This window comes from Lepisma saccharinum, chromosome 22 (genome assembly GCF_977018435.1).
Source record: "Lepisma saccharinum chromosome 22, izLepSacc3.1, whole genome shotgun sequence".
NCBI classification, from domain to species: domain Eukaryota; kingdom Metazoa; phylum Arthropoda; class Insecta; order Zygentoma; family Lepismatidae; genus Lepisma; species Lepisma saccharinum.
Genome location: NC_139250.1, coordinates 44505541 through 44522517, shown reverse-complemented (window position 1 = coordinate 44522517; position 16977 = coordinate 44505541). Strand labels below are relative to the sequence as shown.

General features: G+C 39.0%; 1 protein-coding gene across 4 annotated transcripts in view; it reads left to right on the top strand.

Annotated features, from left to right (window-relative positions):
* LOC146004633 (monocarboxylate transporter 12-like) overlaps nt 1–16977 on the top strand; it is a 70569-nt gene that overhangs the window by 30272 nt on the left and 23320 nt on the right. For 2 of the 4 annotated variants that reach the window (XM_083143529.1, XM_083143531.1), the window contains exons 2-3: nt 10541–12258; nt 15060–15171. In XM_083143529.1, the coding sequence (XP_082999655.1) occupies nt 10706–12258; nt 15060–15171 (1665 nt within the window). In that variant the 5' untranslated portion in view covers nt 10541–10705. Of the gene's footprint in view, nt 1–2559; nt 2840–10540; nt 12259–15059; nt 15172–16977 lie in introns of those variants that run through there. The other 2 variants (XM_083143530.1, XM_083143528.1) reach the window with 2 other exon arrangements.

The following is a 16977-nucleotide window of genomic DNA, read 5'->3' as shown; positions in this document are numbered from 1 at the left end:
AAATAACAGGAAAAGTGTTGAATTTGACAGGATATTTAACTGTTAGTTGGGTTGTCTACGAGTAAGGGGTAGAAGAAGTGGTGATACTATAATTTGTATGTATAGGAAAGGGCTGAAAAAGGGGGGGGGCTACCAGACGTTTAACCAAAAGTCTCCATATTTAATGCTGGGTGACAAAATTTACACAAGGTGTTTGTGTGTTGCATATAGATGTAGGCTTCATTTCAGGCTTAAAATTTAGTAATACAAATTTGAAATACCATGTAGCGCTACACCACTCTTGTGTGAATGCTTTCATTTGTTTTCTGCGTGATTTGGAAAGGTGCTTATATACGCTGTCCCAGCTAACTCTGTAGCAAGGCCGCGCATAGCGTTAGAGAAGGGGAGGAAATCGAGTGGGCGGAGCGAAGTAGTACAGACGGCTGCGAAAACTGGTAACTGCAGTTGATTCCCCCTCCACGCAATCCCATCCCTCTCACGTGTTCATTGGTGGGGGTGTCTCGCGTCACTACTTCCGCAGAGACTTGTTTTCGTTCGACTGCTCCAAAGATAGTTGGGACAGGGTATATAGCTTGCTACTTGATGTGTATGAAACCCTGCAGTCTAACAATAAAATACAGAGTTTATTCAGGAAATGTTAATCTCTTCTTTTCACAGATTACGTGGTCTCCTACAATCTAACAGCCGATCTCGGTTGCGAAGTGGTTAGCACCCATCAAGTTCCCAGTGTTTCGTGTTTGAAACCTTTGAAAAGCCTTGCTCGAAACAGAATGTCACATTTGGCAGTCCTTGCTGTTGAGGAGGAATGTCAAGACTTGGACGTACCGAAAGTGGTCGATGCGTTCTCCAAAGCGCATACGATTAAGATTTTAAGATTTGCTTTATTTTACTTCGCCTTTTGTGCCACTTTCGGCTAATTTGCGAAGATGGGGATGAGTGATGATATGATGAAATTGATGAATGGACACTTACAAACATCCATGCCAAGGTCGGGATTCGAACGCGGGACCACTGCCGTCATAGCGTGATGTGCTAACAACTCCACCACTGGGGCCGGCAAAAAAGGAGAATTGCACTTCAGTAAGTGACTTTCATTGTTTCTAATGCTTAAGAAAATTATATTCCCAACATCATGTTTAATTTGCAAGAAAATTAAACTCCTCTAAACATTGGATTTTCGTCGTTTATATTATTGTCTTATAACTTGAATATTTATATCACTAGTTTCATCTCAAGAAAGACGATTAATTATGAAATTATAAATGGAAAACTATTTTAGACCATTTTCTACCTGTCTGTCAATCAGTGATGTTGGTCTACGCGTAAACAACGATAGTCTACATTCTACACGTAGACTATTTTATACACTTAAATTACGTAGTCTATGTAAACAACATGGCGAAAGGTGATAACTTAGCAATGGGCGCTGTGGAATAAATAGAAAATTATACTGCGTATCAGTTACTGATGAGTGAGGAAAACTTTTCATACTCTTTCTTCCAAATTCGAACAATTTCTCACCTAGGAAGAAACCAATATAGGAAATATTCTAGTGTTTAATGGAGAAGAGACCACTTTTGCCTCACGACTGTAATCTGTTGTTGTTTTTTGCATACTATTTATTTTCTTCCATAGTTGATAATAGAAGAGAAGAGAAATTTTGGTGTAAATAGGATTCCTTTCATTTCGTTAGAAATCAATATAGTTGAAAATGTCACTTTTCTTTCATAAAACCCTTAAAAATTAATTTTAATGCACTTTAGATTGTCTACGTAGTCTATGTAAACTAGAACCAAATGTAATCTACGCGTAGATTACGTGTAGACAACGCATGTAGACGTAAAGTCTACGGCTCATCACTGTTTTCAATACTGAAACAGAGGTCACTAGAAACATCGTAACTTACGGTAGTTCCCTCGAATAAAAATAAGTAATGGCTTTATTAAAACGAATCGTATATAGAGATAAACTCGTAATCAATAATTAATTTAGGCAGTAAACGCCCACCCAGCATAATGGACAAACAGAAACACCATACATGAAAAAATAATGTATGTATGCGTGTGTCTGTAGTCTTTTCAGGCGTTTTAATGTAACTGCCCCCTACCCCCAGTGACTTTCCCCTGGCGCCGTCACTGATCGCGTGTCGCTTGTCGCTTCGGTGTGAAATCTCCCTTCCAGAACAACAACTGCTTCAAAGAGCATTTTGGCGAAAACAATATGGTTCAATTTTAGTCTTTCTTGATCTTCTTTTGTTAATCCTCTCCGAAGTTGTCGTTTGTTGACCGACTTGTAGGTCGCTTGAATTGCCATCGATCTAGTGGAAGCAATCCTTAACAAAGTGACAAATAATGTCATGACCTGGCATTCTTGTGGTGACGTCAGACTTTAATAACTTCGATTAACCTTTTCTACTTAACTTAATAGGACTGTGAGAAGGGGAAACGGCGAAAACACACGACCACGAAAACGTGTAAGCTCCGAACGATCGGGTGGAAAAGTTTCCGAGTGCAGGAAATTTATTACAAACACGCGAAGTTTGAGCTGAGTCATGCACGGCGCAACACTGCAGTCTTCGAGCTGCCCTGTCGTCACAAAAGTCTAACCAGGTGAAGGTGATAAGAGTGCGGTCTATGGGGCGACCGGTTTTGTGTGTTGCAAGATTTGAAACTCGTTCACAGTTTAGTGAGGTGCTTGAAGAATTTGGGAGCCTCTCTAACTTAAACTGCATTGATTAATGCTAAATTGTGATGATTTTGTTCCAGTTAAAAGTGACGCAGTCTTGTAACAGGTACGGTGAAGAACACTACCATCTACTTATTGGTTGCGAAATTAACAGGTAACTATTATTAGCTACGGAATACTAAACGCACGACCATGAAATTAGGCGGGTGGCAGAAGTTCGCGCTGTTGCCACGTCGGAGCACAACCCCGTGTGTTCGGGGGTTTAAGAGAATGAAAGATCGCGTTGTAGAGTTGGTATTTGTAATCCATGTGATACAAACTGACAGTAGTTGCTCGAAAGGTCAGGGATGACTCAAAAGTGCCCCGGAGAGAGGTCAGTCTAATGCTCGAACTAGGCAACGTTGCCAGACAGTGCTCGGGAACCAGCGACTTTTGTCCCGCTCTGGCTTTGCTTTTCTCATGTGTGGCACCAGCGTAATTCTGCCCAGCCGCCTATTTTCATGACCGTGCGTTTAGTAAGCATCTTGCTCATCGCCACTTTCTTTTACACCCTGTTTAGAAATGTTTGTACAGTTGCATGCATAAGTTTTAGGAGGTAAATTATCAATAATCATTATCCCTCAGGTGAAATTTGTATAGGGACTGTCCCTACAGGGTTAACGCAGTGTTTAATGATATGAATATCTTAGGGCAACCCTATGGGGAAAGGCGGCCTGAGCATGGTGTTGATCACATCACCTTCGCAATGGCTTAGATCGTGAATTAGTGGAGTTCCTACCTAAACACATAACCGACTCCCGTGGTGGAGTAGCTAGCATATCGCGCTATGACGTCAGGGGGCCGGGTTCGAATCCTGGCCTGGGCATGGATGTTTGTGAGTGTCCATTCATCAATTTCATCATGTCATCACTCATCCCCATTTTCGCAAATTAGCAAAAAGTGGCACAAAAGGCGAAGTAAAATAAAGCAAATCAATGAATCTACCTTCACACCACTCTCTGTGCATTCATGTCATGTTGCAATGTGCAAGGGAGGCGTTTATATTATCATTCATATTTTCTCCTAATAAATTATATTTATGATGTTTCGTTCCGTATTTTCAACTCTTTACTACATGAAGCGAAGTGAATGAACATTGACATTAAATTATCCTTCGATTCGTTGATGTTTTTGCTTTAAAAATCAATTCCTTAAAACCATGTAGGATGCAAGACAAAAATTAATTGCAATATTCGTGGACAATTTTATGTAATGAGCAATACTTAAACATCCCACTGTACGTACGATGTGTTGTTTCGGTGACATTATAAGAAAAGTATATTTGTGCCATTTGGTTTGTTAGGAGGAAGCAATATGATGAGAGACGAAAATTTTTATTGAAATATGTCTCTTATATTAGTGTCAAATTGTACCAAATTCATCTTTCCCCTGACTTATTCTGTTATAAACCCCTATATTTACTGGGTTATAGTCCTTGTTCATCTAGGAAATGTTATCGATGTTAGTTGGAATACATAGGTACAATAGGACATTTCTTTGTGTTTGGACATTTTTGTGTGACCAACAAAGGACTACCTCAAAAATTTGTCCAAAACGATCGCTCTAAAGCACCTTTTTCACAATTAAACCTTTCTGTGCATAACTCAATGTTCGTTAACGTATATGTGAAAATTATTTTCATCACACTATTCAAATCATAACACTATTTTTCTTCCTAAAGTCAATCTCCCGCACATGATGACGTCACCTAATCGTGTTCGTTGAATATCGTGGGCGGGCCAAGCTTTATACAAGGTAACTTAATATAAGGTAGCGCCATCCGAAAATTACCGATCATGCACGAGCGCGTGACGTCTTATGGGAGGATCGGTTATGCTCGGTGCCCCTTCGGTTATGTTCGTTCGGGGCTTGGCCGAAGCAAGCGGCCGCTATTTCTATGCGAGGTTCAAAGAGGGAAAGTGTTTTATTACTTTGAGGACGGGGAATTATTAATTATCGAAACTTCGGGATGGTATTGAGGCATTCCTTTAATGATTAGTAACATGACTGATTGATTGAGTTGGTGTTTCAACAAGTCCACTTTATGCACAGAAAGGCTAATCGGGACTGGATCTATAGTTTGGGATCCGAACTACTATGTCCCTCCACCGGGTATGGAACCCAGGATTCCTTGATTACAAGGCAACGACGCTACCATTGCGCCATCGGGGAGGCACTAGTAGTAACATAATTGAAAACTCGCAAACGTATTGTTAAAATCCATACTTTTCAAACTTTCTGATCGATGTGTTACAAAGATAGTTGCGCATGTTCTCATTTATCATGTCTTCATTCTATAATCATAGTATACTATAATTTTAACATGCTAAAGAAGAATTGCATGAATGAAAGAGTTAAAAAAGAAATGATCGTTTCATAGATTTATTTTGTTTATTTGTTTCACTCCGCTTTTCTGCCACTTTGGGCTAATCGCGAAGACAATATAGTAAAATGTCACGTAATTGCCTTCTAACGACAGTAAAGGAAATTACACTTCTTGAATAAAATGTATATTCCGGTTTTATAACATTAAGTACACGATATTGAGCATTGTATGAAATAAATATAATGCCCATTAATGAAGTTTTACTACTTCGTTCAATTTAATATTTCACAAATATAATGTGGATGATTTTGTACCTTTCTACTCAGTGTAAACAATGGATGTCATACTCTCCTTTCGTGGAAAATTTTCTTTAAAACAGTAAGCTCTTTGTGGTGTAGTTGACGAACTATATACTTGTGCCACGAGCTCGGCATATAGAATAGTTTTTCCTGGTTATAGACGACTAAAATGTATTTGGAAATGTAATAGGAAAATCCAAGACAAAGTCCAAAAATGAAATTTTACTATTTAACGATTCATACCCTTGTACAGTCCTTCATTGTGATTTCTTGTAACTTATTTGTTATATTTTCATTTATGCTTCAGATATATTATCTTAACCTGTTCTAAATGTCACATGTACAAGGGAGAAATATAATTATCAACATTATTAACCTAATGTCAGTGAACATCAAGTTAAATCTAATTAATGATTATCAATGAAATGGACAGAGTTAATAAAAAAACTATTCTCTGAAGAATTAATTATGTCCTTTGAATTCGTAATTTGGCCCAAGTTTAGATTGCAGGGTCATAATCTCGTCATTACACACAAAATCGCATGACAAGATTTCGGTACATGTGTACTATATGACTGTATGTATGCCAGAAGTAGATTGCCGTTGTCACGTTAGGGACTTCATGAAATTTCTACATCTCACGCCCTATCCTCAAAGGCATTATTACTGTTTGATTTTTACCATTACCTGGCTTGTCCACCGCAAAGGAATATAAATTATATGGAATTGAAAACAAAAAATGCAGTAATAGTGGCAACATTCTCCTGACTATACGTGAGCTTACCGTGTTGCCCTTTGCATCTCGCTTTGGCTTTGCTTAATATTATCAATGAGCTAAATTTTCTGTCTGTTCGTAAATCCCTTCCTGTACGCTTGAATTAGTATGTTAGGTGAATTAGGTTTGGTGTTCTTAGCATCCAGTTTCGAGTAGGTTCGGCTAGTTAAGGGTGTTGCATTCGTATTTGTACACTTTCGCTCTTCGCTTGCACGTACACGTATTATAGCTTTTAATACGCAAAACGATTTCACACAACTGTAACTTATCAGCACGGTAACTTGTACAACCTCACTTTGATATCGAAAATTAACATTTTATGGAAATTACAAACTGGACTTGCGTTTTCAAGGTTTGGGGTTTTATTTACAACACAAATTTTGTAGCACGAAATTCCAATCTTACACTCTACTTCCTCATCCTGCTGTACGTAAAATTTCCGAAAATATGGAACTCAGTGACCCGAACATAATTAATACGAAATTAAATAAAACAAACTTTTAAACAAATTATTAGTGTAATGTGATTTACAATTAGAGAGAGTTCACACACATTTCATCAATTGCAAGACATCACCTATACCTGGCCGGCAACGAAATGAATTCGACACCCATCTTCTTAACGTAGAAAGTCCAGGTAAAGGTATACCAACTGTATTTCTCAAATAAACGTAACATTTTTTTCTAACGGCTCGAAGAGTAAACGCTTTGCTTATATCATCTTTAGTCCATAGGGATTTCGTTTTACCGTGTACTAAGTATTGTATTTGAGTGTCACTGAACACTTTCCCCAAGATATTCGTGAGTTTTCTTGTTACATTGTCGGTTAGGTTATGTTGAAGATGTTGAGCTTGTTTAGTTTTTTTGGTTAAAGCAAGTTGCAAGAGTTTGTTCTTAATCTTTAACTTATTAATTTCTTTATGTAAACGTGTGTTGTTCTTCTGTAAGCGATGAATAGTGTTTTCCAACAACGAAACATTGCTAGCAGTTTCTGTACCTACGTCTATTTTTCTTTTTTTCGGCGACATAGTATTTATCTTATTTAAGGAACGTTTCCTTATTTCACACCTTTCGTAGCGTACATCTCCACAGTCTTTATCAGCACATCCTAAAAATGATTCATGTTTTGAAAAGGAAGGTTCAGGAGAATTTGCTACACCACATTCTCTATTATTTTGCACTGAAGTAATATGGTGTCATTTTAGTGATGGCACTGCAGTTGGCTACAGTACTTTCTTTGTTGGCAAACACAGAAGTTCTGCTCTTAGATCTCGCATATAGTCTTCTTTACAAAAATGGGCACTGCACACCCTCGCATTTTTAATATTAATATTAATATTATGTTCTCGATCACAAGCACAAATCCACTGTTTACTTACAAGATTATCACCTGGAAATCTATGATATTTTATATCACTTCCTTTAGTTTTTTGGTTATAATTCTCACAGCTTGTCACTGCACAATTAGGCATGATTATAGGTGGAATTAACAAAACAATCTCATTTCAAGAGAAATAATACAATAAAAATATTTCTAATGCGACAAAATCAATAACCTGCTTGTTCCGATTTTTGCGACGTGTTAGTAGCTAAATGTACCCCGCACCAAACTTACTGCACATAGCAACGAGCACCGTCAAACCCGATCCTCCCAGATGACGTAATGCATACGTACTTCACATAGCAACGAGCACCCCCTGAGCTTTATATTCCACCTTGGGCGCTCCCCAATATGATTTAATCATAACTCTTACTTTGTAATACTTCTTTTCAGAAACATTTTTGATCATGGATGTAGGTATAGGATCTTAGGTAAATGACAACGCAACCACATGGAAAATTTCGGTGATCGATCTCCAAAGTCAATCGTAGCCGTTTCACAGATCCAACTGAAACACAAAGATGATTATTTTAACACGGTGCATGTACAGTGGAATGAATAAGGATTACCAAGCAAATTGTCCATCACCATGTTTATTCTCCTTCTTTTACGCAACGAGAGCTTCACGAATTGAAACATTTAGGGTGCGAAATGGCCTTAAGTGCCGACGCACCCATAAATTTTAACTCAACGAATTGAAACAAAACTCCAAACAAGCTACTGACAAACTCTGCACCAGAGTGCATAAAAAATTATTCAATTCTTTAAAAACACCCAGAGTGCACGGAAAACTGAATGAAAATAGTCATGGACAATTTGCCAAGCAATACTTGTACATTCTACTGTACATGAAATCATTTCTAAGTTATATAAATTACATTAAATTACGCTAATAAGCAGCTGATTGAATTATAATTGTTTAATGAGTAAAAGGCCATTAATCATATTATTGCATGACAGTTTAAATTTTACGAAGCTATAGATACTGCAAGCAGCGGTACTTATTCCATATTTATTATTATACTTGTATTATATGACCGACATGTGCAAGAGGGTGTTTTATTGCAGTGCTTATCAGTGACGTGTTTCCAGGCTTTAGTATTATTTCTGTTCTTTACCACTGCACTAACCTCACTTGCGTCTAAGCTTCGACAGGTAAGTCTTTACTCTCCTTGTTATAGGCTATTTTCTATGAAGAATTTGTCGCTTTTGTGCACTAGCACATTTGTAAAGGATTTAAAGCTAAATACAATCGCTTTTCATTGTAAATTACAACTGTTTTGTGTGAAAAACACTATTTTAAGCCGTATTAGATTTTTCTAACGAACTTTATTTTTATGTTTATTCAACGCACCCGCTCACAGGGGAGGCTGTAAGGTGAAAAGCAGGGACGATAAGTTTCCTCTCGAATCGCGAGACGATGAATTTTTTTCTAGTTCTTCATCTTCAACGACTTTATATTAATACATCCAGTGCACGCAGCAGACCTTAGAAAGTAAAGAGTTGTATTTGCTTAAGCGTGTTGACAGCAATCTGCGTTCTCGGTGCCAAATTATGGAAATTGGATCCCTTCCACAGTAATATGGAGCGTACAAGTCGATATACTTGTACATAGAGGTCAGAAGGCGTTTGTGCATGTTACTTGTTGTGTGCGTGTGGCTAAATAGCATGCATCGCTTTCACAACGCCGATATACATCTTCCCCATGCTCGATGCAAATATCGCGCCGTCCACCATTTTGGGTCACTCGTCGGGTGCAATGACTTGTCCAAGAACGGTGGCTGTGCGATTCTAGTGTGGATATTGAAAAAAATGAAAAAAAAAACGGAAGTTTTAAGGATTTGTCTCTAGAAACCCTTGACTGACGGGAAAAAGGTCAAAACAGTATCTGCTACACCAAAATTATTCTAGCTTCCTTAAAGTTTTCATATTATCCAATTTGGAGTTATTTTGGGGTGACATTTGCCTTTGCACCACCATAAGAAACGACTTTACTTCCACAGATGGAAAAAGGCCTCCCCGATGGCGCAGTGGTAGCGTCGTCGCCTTGTAATCAAGGAGTCCCGGGTAGTGTTGCCCACGGAACGAGACGGGACAGGCTTTTAAAAATTCGAGACGAGATGAGATTAATCATGTGTCCCGAGACAAACGAATATTTTCGAGACGAGACAGCATTTCACAGCATTTCCACGAGACGAGACAGGCCAAAGTCTCGTCTCGTGGGCAACACTAGTCCCGGGTTCGATACCCGTTGGAGGCACATGACACAGTGGTTTGGATCCCACTTTAAACCGTAGGTCCAGTCCTGATTAGCCTTACTGTGCATAAAGTGGACTTAAAACACCAACTCAAACCATAGATGGAAAATTCTGGATACTCCTTATCGCGACCATGTCCGTACATACATACAGGAACAATGGTTGGGTGTTAAACTTATTATAGCCCAAGAAGTACAATTTTAATTGTTATTATTTATTTATTATTAATAAATAATTTTAAATTAAAAACAAAAATTTCTCCGTAAACAATTTGGATATAAATATTAGCTTGTCGTACATTAATTCAATCATAACAATATTTTCCAATTTACTTTCTTAGAGTAAGACTTTTATTTTTTTTTAAAAAAAAAGGCATTGTTTGTTTTGTTTTGTGCATGTGAGAGAGAGATTAATAGAACTTTCAAAATATTTTCACCTAAAATAGTGCTTTTGCCTATTTGAGATTTTAAATGTTATTATACAATTAGTGCAAAATGTTTATTAAACCAATGGGAGGGGTTTGGATCCATCGGGATGAAAGTTATAGGCACGCCACTAGTTAAAAGCGATACATTGAAATTTATATTTCTTCTCTAGCGCTGTATGATTCACGGTTCACAAAAATGCAAACAAACAAAAAGCATATTACCTATTTTGGTCGTCTTCAAATCAGCTAATTTGGTAGTTTTGTTTTATGTGTAACTTTTGTGCTACTTACGACAGTGTATAAGTTACTGTTCGTATTTTTTATTTATTGTTCTAATCTTCTCTATTCCAGGTTCTTCCAGCTTCTTGGAATGAAGTAATTGAGCATGTGAAACATGTAAAGTTCTTCGTTATGGCGGAACAGTTATTGACATTCAAGGAAATAAAATAGAATGGGATTTCTTCTTCGGGGAATCTGATGAGCTGTGTCAAATTTGGACGTGGTGATATGCATTGAATGCCCATGGTGGGTGGTGTTATGCATCATATCAAACCTTACAGCGAAGGAACGGGAAATAATGTTATATCGGAAGAGGAATCCGCCCTATCACCAATGGATGGGGACGAGACCGCCGAAGTCCAGAGGGCTCTGCTGTGCGACGACAACGACGCGACGTCGTCGGCCACCAACAACAATTACGACGACGCACAGACTTGTAGGAAAGACTTAGAGAACGGCAATTGCCCCGCGAGTCCGTCCAGGGTCCGCAAGTGCAGCGTGCAGTTCAGTGTGCACGAAGATTGTGCTTCCAGAAGGAGGACCTTTTCAGAAGGTCGTGCTGTCTGCGATGACGACGACGAGAGGAAAGTGCCCCTGAAGCCCCCTGACGGCGGTTGGGGCTGGATCGTCGTCGGTGCTTCGTTCTTCATGAGTATGGTGGAAACAGGCGTGCTGTCAGCCTTTGGAGTTGTCTACGTCGAGCTGCTGAAGTTCTTCAAGCAGAGTAAGGGAAAGACTGCTCTGATCGGGAGCATCTTCATGGCGGTGCCTTTAATTGCAGGTCCGATAGCCAGCTCTCTTGCCGATCGGTACGGGTGCAGGACTATCACTATAATTGGCTCGATATTGTCCTCTGCGGGACTTATAATCGGCAGTTTCTCAAATTCCATCGAGCTCCTGTACATTTTCTACGGTTTTCTGTCGGGTCTCGGGCTTTCGTTCACCTACGTCACAGGAGTTGTCATAGTGACCATTTACTTCGACAAGAAACTCTCGCTAGCTTCCGGTATAAGCGTGTGCGGAAGTGGGTTGGGGACTTTCATAATCGCCCCCCTTACTCAAGTCCTCGTGACGGAGTACGGGTGGCGTGGTGCCACCCTAATCCACGCTGGGTTCTTCCTGAACATGTGCGTGTGTGGTGCGTTGATGAGGAACCTGAACGACGTGTCAAAACGCAAGACTGGCAAGCAAAAGGGTTCCAACGAGTCGATGAACAGACAAAGCTACCCTGACATCTCAGAGCTGCGAAGGGTGTTGCAAAGTGGAGGAAACCCACAGTTTCTTCTGGACACCAACTGTAAAACCAACGAAGTGAACTCTCGCCCTTTCAGATCCCTCGTTAGCCTGCCGACCTTCATGAAAGACAAGGACAAAGTTCACCCTCAAGATCACCACGCGAAGCACTTAGAACTTGACGGGGTACGGAACTGCAACCAAAACCTGTTCACATCGCGGAGTTTCAGTGAGTACGGGAAAGTCCATCTACTTGAAGATGCGGATCCCAGCACTGCCAGACGAGAGTCCGACTTCACGAACACGATTCCCTCTAGGAACACTTCCTTCTCTGTTAGGTCATCGGTGGAAACAGTTCCGGAAGTTGATTCTAAGGAAACCTTGATCGTTCATCAGGACCCCAATACCTGCCAGACGAGGAGCGAGTCACATCAAGCCATGGAGGTAGAAGAAGCCAGACGCTCGAACTCGGAATGCTCCCTGTGCAACAAACACGTGCAGTTCCTTGGAAGAAGGCTGACTGCTTCTTCCTATCTGAAGGACCTGAATGTAGTAAGGTAAGTGCAATGTTAGGAAAGTTTCTTTTTAAAAGTAACTGAGTTACATTTACAGTTACTGTTACTTACTTCAAAAAATTGCTGAGTTACAGTTACAGTTACTTACTTCAAGAAGTATCTGAGTTACAGTTACAAATTACTTATTTAAGAAAGTATCTGAGTTACAGTTACAGTTACTTACTTCAAAAAGTATCTGAGTTACAGTTACTGTTACTTACTTCAAAAAATTGCTGAGTTACAGTTACAGTTACTTACTTCAAGAAGTATCTGAGTTACAGTTACAAATTACTTATTTAAGAAAGTATCTGAGTTACAGTTACAGTTACAATTACATATTTCAAAAAGTAACTGAGTTACAGTTACTTATTTCAAAAAGTAACTGAGTCACAGTTACTTATTTCCAGAAGGAACTGAGTTACCGTTACTGTTACTTACTGCAAAAAGTAACTGAGGTACAGCTACAATTACTTATTTCAAAAAGTAACTAAGTTACAGTTACTTATTCCAAAACAGTAACAGTTAGTTACAATTACGTATTTCAAAAAGTAACTGAGTTACAGTTACCGTCACAGTTACTTACTTCAAAAAATTACTAAGTTACAGTTACTTACTTCAAAAAAGTAACTGAGTTACAGTTACAATTACTTATTTCAAAAAGTAACTGAGTTAGTTACAATTACGTATTTCAAAAAGTTACTTAGTTACAGTTACCGTTACAGTTACTTAAAAAATGTGAGTTACAGTTACAATTACTTACTTTTTTAAAAAAGTAACCAAGTTACAGTTACAATTACTTATTTAAAAAATAACTGAGTTACAGTTGCAGTTACTGTTACTTACTTCAAAAAATTACTGAGTTACAGTTACTTACTTCAAAAAGTAACTGAGTTACAGTTAAAATTACTTATTTCAAAAGAAACTGAGTTAGTTACAGTCACTTATTTAAAAAGTAACTAAGCTACAGTTACTCCTTTTAAAACTTATTGGTACTTGACTGTAAATTACTTTTATGGTAACTTTGTGCTGGACATTTTCTTTCACACAAGTTACACACAATCATTGGTTATTAATTGTGCTCATGGCGTTCCACGTCCCGTTCCTCTCGTCGAGAAGAAGTTATATTCCTTCGACTGCGCATTGGACACAGCAGTCTCACCCATGGTCACTTGATGCAAGGGCTGGACCCTCCAATGTGTCGTGTTTGTAATGTCGTTTTAAGTATTCGGTATTAAGTATTTTTACATCCCTTTTTTTAACATTTTAAGTAAGAATTTAAGGTAAGGGTATATTTCCCCCGTATACATTGAAGGGTGCAAAATGGCCACACGTACCAACGCACCCAAAATTTTTAATTCAATCAATATAGGTAGACTTACAGTTCTTTTATTTATGTATTTATGTTTGTAAAGTCTTCACCATATTTACATTATTACAACAAGTAGGTTAAATAATGCAACGAGAAGCCAGTTTTGCTTCAATGAGCATTCGTAATAGTTCATTACAGTAGAGCGTCGATTATCCGAACGTCGGTCAACCGAACGACCGCTTAACCGAACTGTGTACTCGCTCGCACCTGTTACTCTCCCACCCTACCGTCCATCATCCCCCTCACTCCCAAACCAAGTTTCCCACAGTAGTCGCCGCACTGAGCCACCGCTGGCGGAACATTGCTTCTAATGGGGCCTTCATAAGGCGCTGCTGACCGGCCAAGCCGCCAGTCGCTGTGTTTCAACAATCAGCACACTTCTGTCGGTGTATGTATTGTTCATGCAAAATGCGTATGTAAGATGTACATATTTTTGTTTAATAAACTGTACCACATACTATATATTCCTACTAAAGTTGCCTTTATACGTTACTTTGTAATACTTAAAGAGATGCCTGTTTTTATGAATAAATTTACTGTACAGTACTTCTTTTTGGCAAATAAACATGTACAGTTCGATTATCCGAACAAACCAGTTTTCCGAACACCCATGTCCCCCAATTACTTCGGATAATCGACGCTCTACTGTATATTTAACTCTCTCTACATAAGCAATACACACCTTCTGCTATTAAACGTGACAACTTTCTAGCATGTCTACCACGTTTCAAATTATTGCAGCAATCCACCTAAAGTACTTAATTGATTAATTTGCTTTATTTTACTTCGCTTTCGTTCCACTTTTGGATAATTTCGAAGATAGGGATGAGTGATGATATGATGAAGTTGATGAATGGACACTCACAAACATCCATGCCCAGGCCGGGATTCGAACCCTGGACCCTTGGCATCGTAGCGCGATGTGCTAACCACTCCGTCACAGAGGGCGGCTAAAGTACTGAAGTCTTCGCCTACTGTTAGAAATGGATTGCAGTAAAGCATTGATGTTTTAAATATAACATGCAACTAATCCTAATTTCCTCGCCTAGCTGGTTCCACGAAAATTCTTCCACCTTATCACACAGAGAAGACAAATAATTGGAAACAGGGTAGCCAAAGTTAGCTCTTTCCTCTGGTAGCAAATTTTCAAATTAACAATTCAACCAAACACGCTCCCTAAACTACTATGTTTTTCATTCATGTGCAAAGCAACAAAAGTGACGTACGTATTTCATACTTCATTATCCATAGTTATTCAATTGATCAGTGTTATCAGGGTAGGGCATCGCCACAGTGAGGGCGACAAAGAATGGACTTGGAAATTCTATTTTTGTCTTTTCCGTCTAAAGCCAGGGAGGGAGAGCTTGTTTGATTTTGTTCATATCACCACAGCTCAAGTGCTCTGACTAATATTCTGCTTTGTATTTTTGTCCAGGCCTCCAATCTCTTATCGTGGAGGACTTTTTAATATCAGCCGATATCGTATGATATCTGGTACCTGTCCTGATATCTACAGGTATTCTGCTTCCATAAAGAAAAACGATGAGGTAAGTAGCTTCGAAAAATTCATTATTAATATTCATTTGTGTAAAAAATATATTGTATTTGGCTTGGATTCACATGCTGAAAAAGAGCACTTAAGTTCTCATCTGCATTTCCGTATACATAAAATATTAATCTTTCTATGTAACCATATTTTGTATATTGTTTAGGAAAATAAAAGTACAGTAATTTGTTTGCAGTGAAGTGAAGAGTGAAAATGTAGACAGCAGACATTATTTTGCTCACAACTTTCGTGAAGGATAAATTCACAGAGCATGAACAGCAGCTTTTACATTCGTTTAACTTATTTATAAGAAGAAGTATAAGTAGCGGCAAGGGTTTAGAAGATTCTTTAGGCTTTAGAAAGTTCTTCCATAGGGGGCTCCTTTATTTGTAGCTTCGTTGCCCCTGTTGCGAGCTCCCATTTATACAGAAATCTGTGTCTTTGGCGTCATTATACACATCTGCGTCAAAGGTCAACAGCTCCCACGTTTTGGGAACGAAGGGGAGTTTTATTGTTTTGGCCGAGGAGTGAGTGGAATGTACGCAAGGCACTATGATTGAATATTGTCCATTATTCCTTGTGTGATATAAATATCTGCATCATCAAACGTAGTATGGAGAAGTGTGTAGTAAGGGATGATTTCAGTAGTAGCCAATTAATACTTCAAGTGATATTTTAAAATATATAGAAAAATGTAGTATTTGTGTGATATTTCTAAACTTTATGTAACTTAATGACCTTCCTCCCCAACACATAATTTATTTTCATTTAACACTGTTAAACTTTCGAAAATGGACTTTGTTTACCAAGCCCCCCCTGATAACCCTTGAGCCCCCCTGGAGATCAATTCTAGCTACGGGCAGGATTAGGCAGGATTGTGGTTTGGTGTCCTCCCTCCCTCCTCCACATACACATTACTAAGGCCGTTTCCATAGGCGCCGACTCCATGGGGAGGGGGGGGGCTCGAGCCCCACAAATGTTAACGATGTGGGAGCAGAGCCAAATAATTTACTTAAGAGGATTTAATGTATTACTTTGCTTCTCTTGTAGAGTTTATTGTGAATTGTGCCACATGAATTTAACTTTAAATACACATTTGAAATGTTCTAGACCATCATCAACGCTGGGGGGGGGGTGTAAGGGGTGCTCCTTCCACGTAGTGCACCCAATCGTCAACCTCACTTGCAAGTAGTACACCCTGGACTTCAGACTAACGAGGCTCTGGCGACTGGCCCCATGGCCAGTATAATTTTGTTTGTGTTGTCCTGTGTTTTGTCCTTATTTGTGCTGAGTGTTCCTTTACAGCCTCGGCTTTTAACGAAAGTCAGAAGATTTTAATATTTTATGATTTTAGTTATGCAACGTTAGAGTTGTTATGTGTAACAATAAGGGGCTGGACCCCGTATAATATGACGGGTGCAAAATAGCCTTAGTGCTGACGCACCCAAAATTTTAAATTCAAATTCAAAATTCAAATCAACGCTGGGGGCTGAGACCGCTAAACCATCAACTTTGGGGGCGGGGTATGATCAGAGACAGCAAAACACATGAGGGAGGTTATCTAAGTGTCCCATCCAATTTCCATGAAACGTGGCAGGTGTATAGAGGGGCCCCAAGGAAGAAATATTTGTTTTTTGTTTCGGTTAAAAAACGGGTTTAGGAGGCAAAACCCCCCTCAAATGTCAAGATGAGGACAAATTGATCTGACCCCTGTGTCCCCCTCCGATTTCCATGAAACGTGGCAGGTGTATAGAGGGGCCCTAAGGAAGAAATACGTGTTTTTTGTTTCGGTTAAAAAACGGGTTTA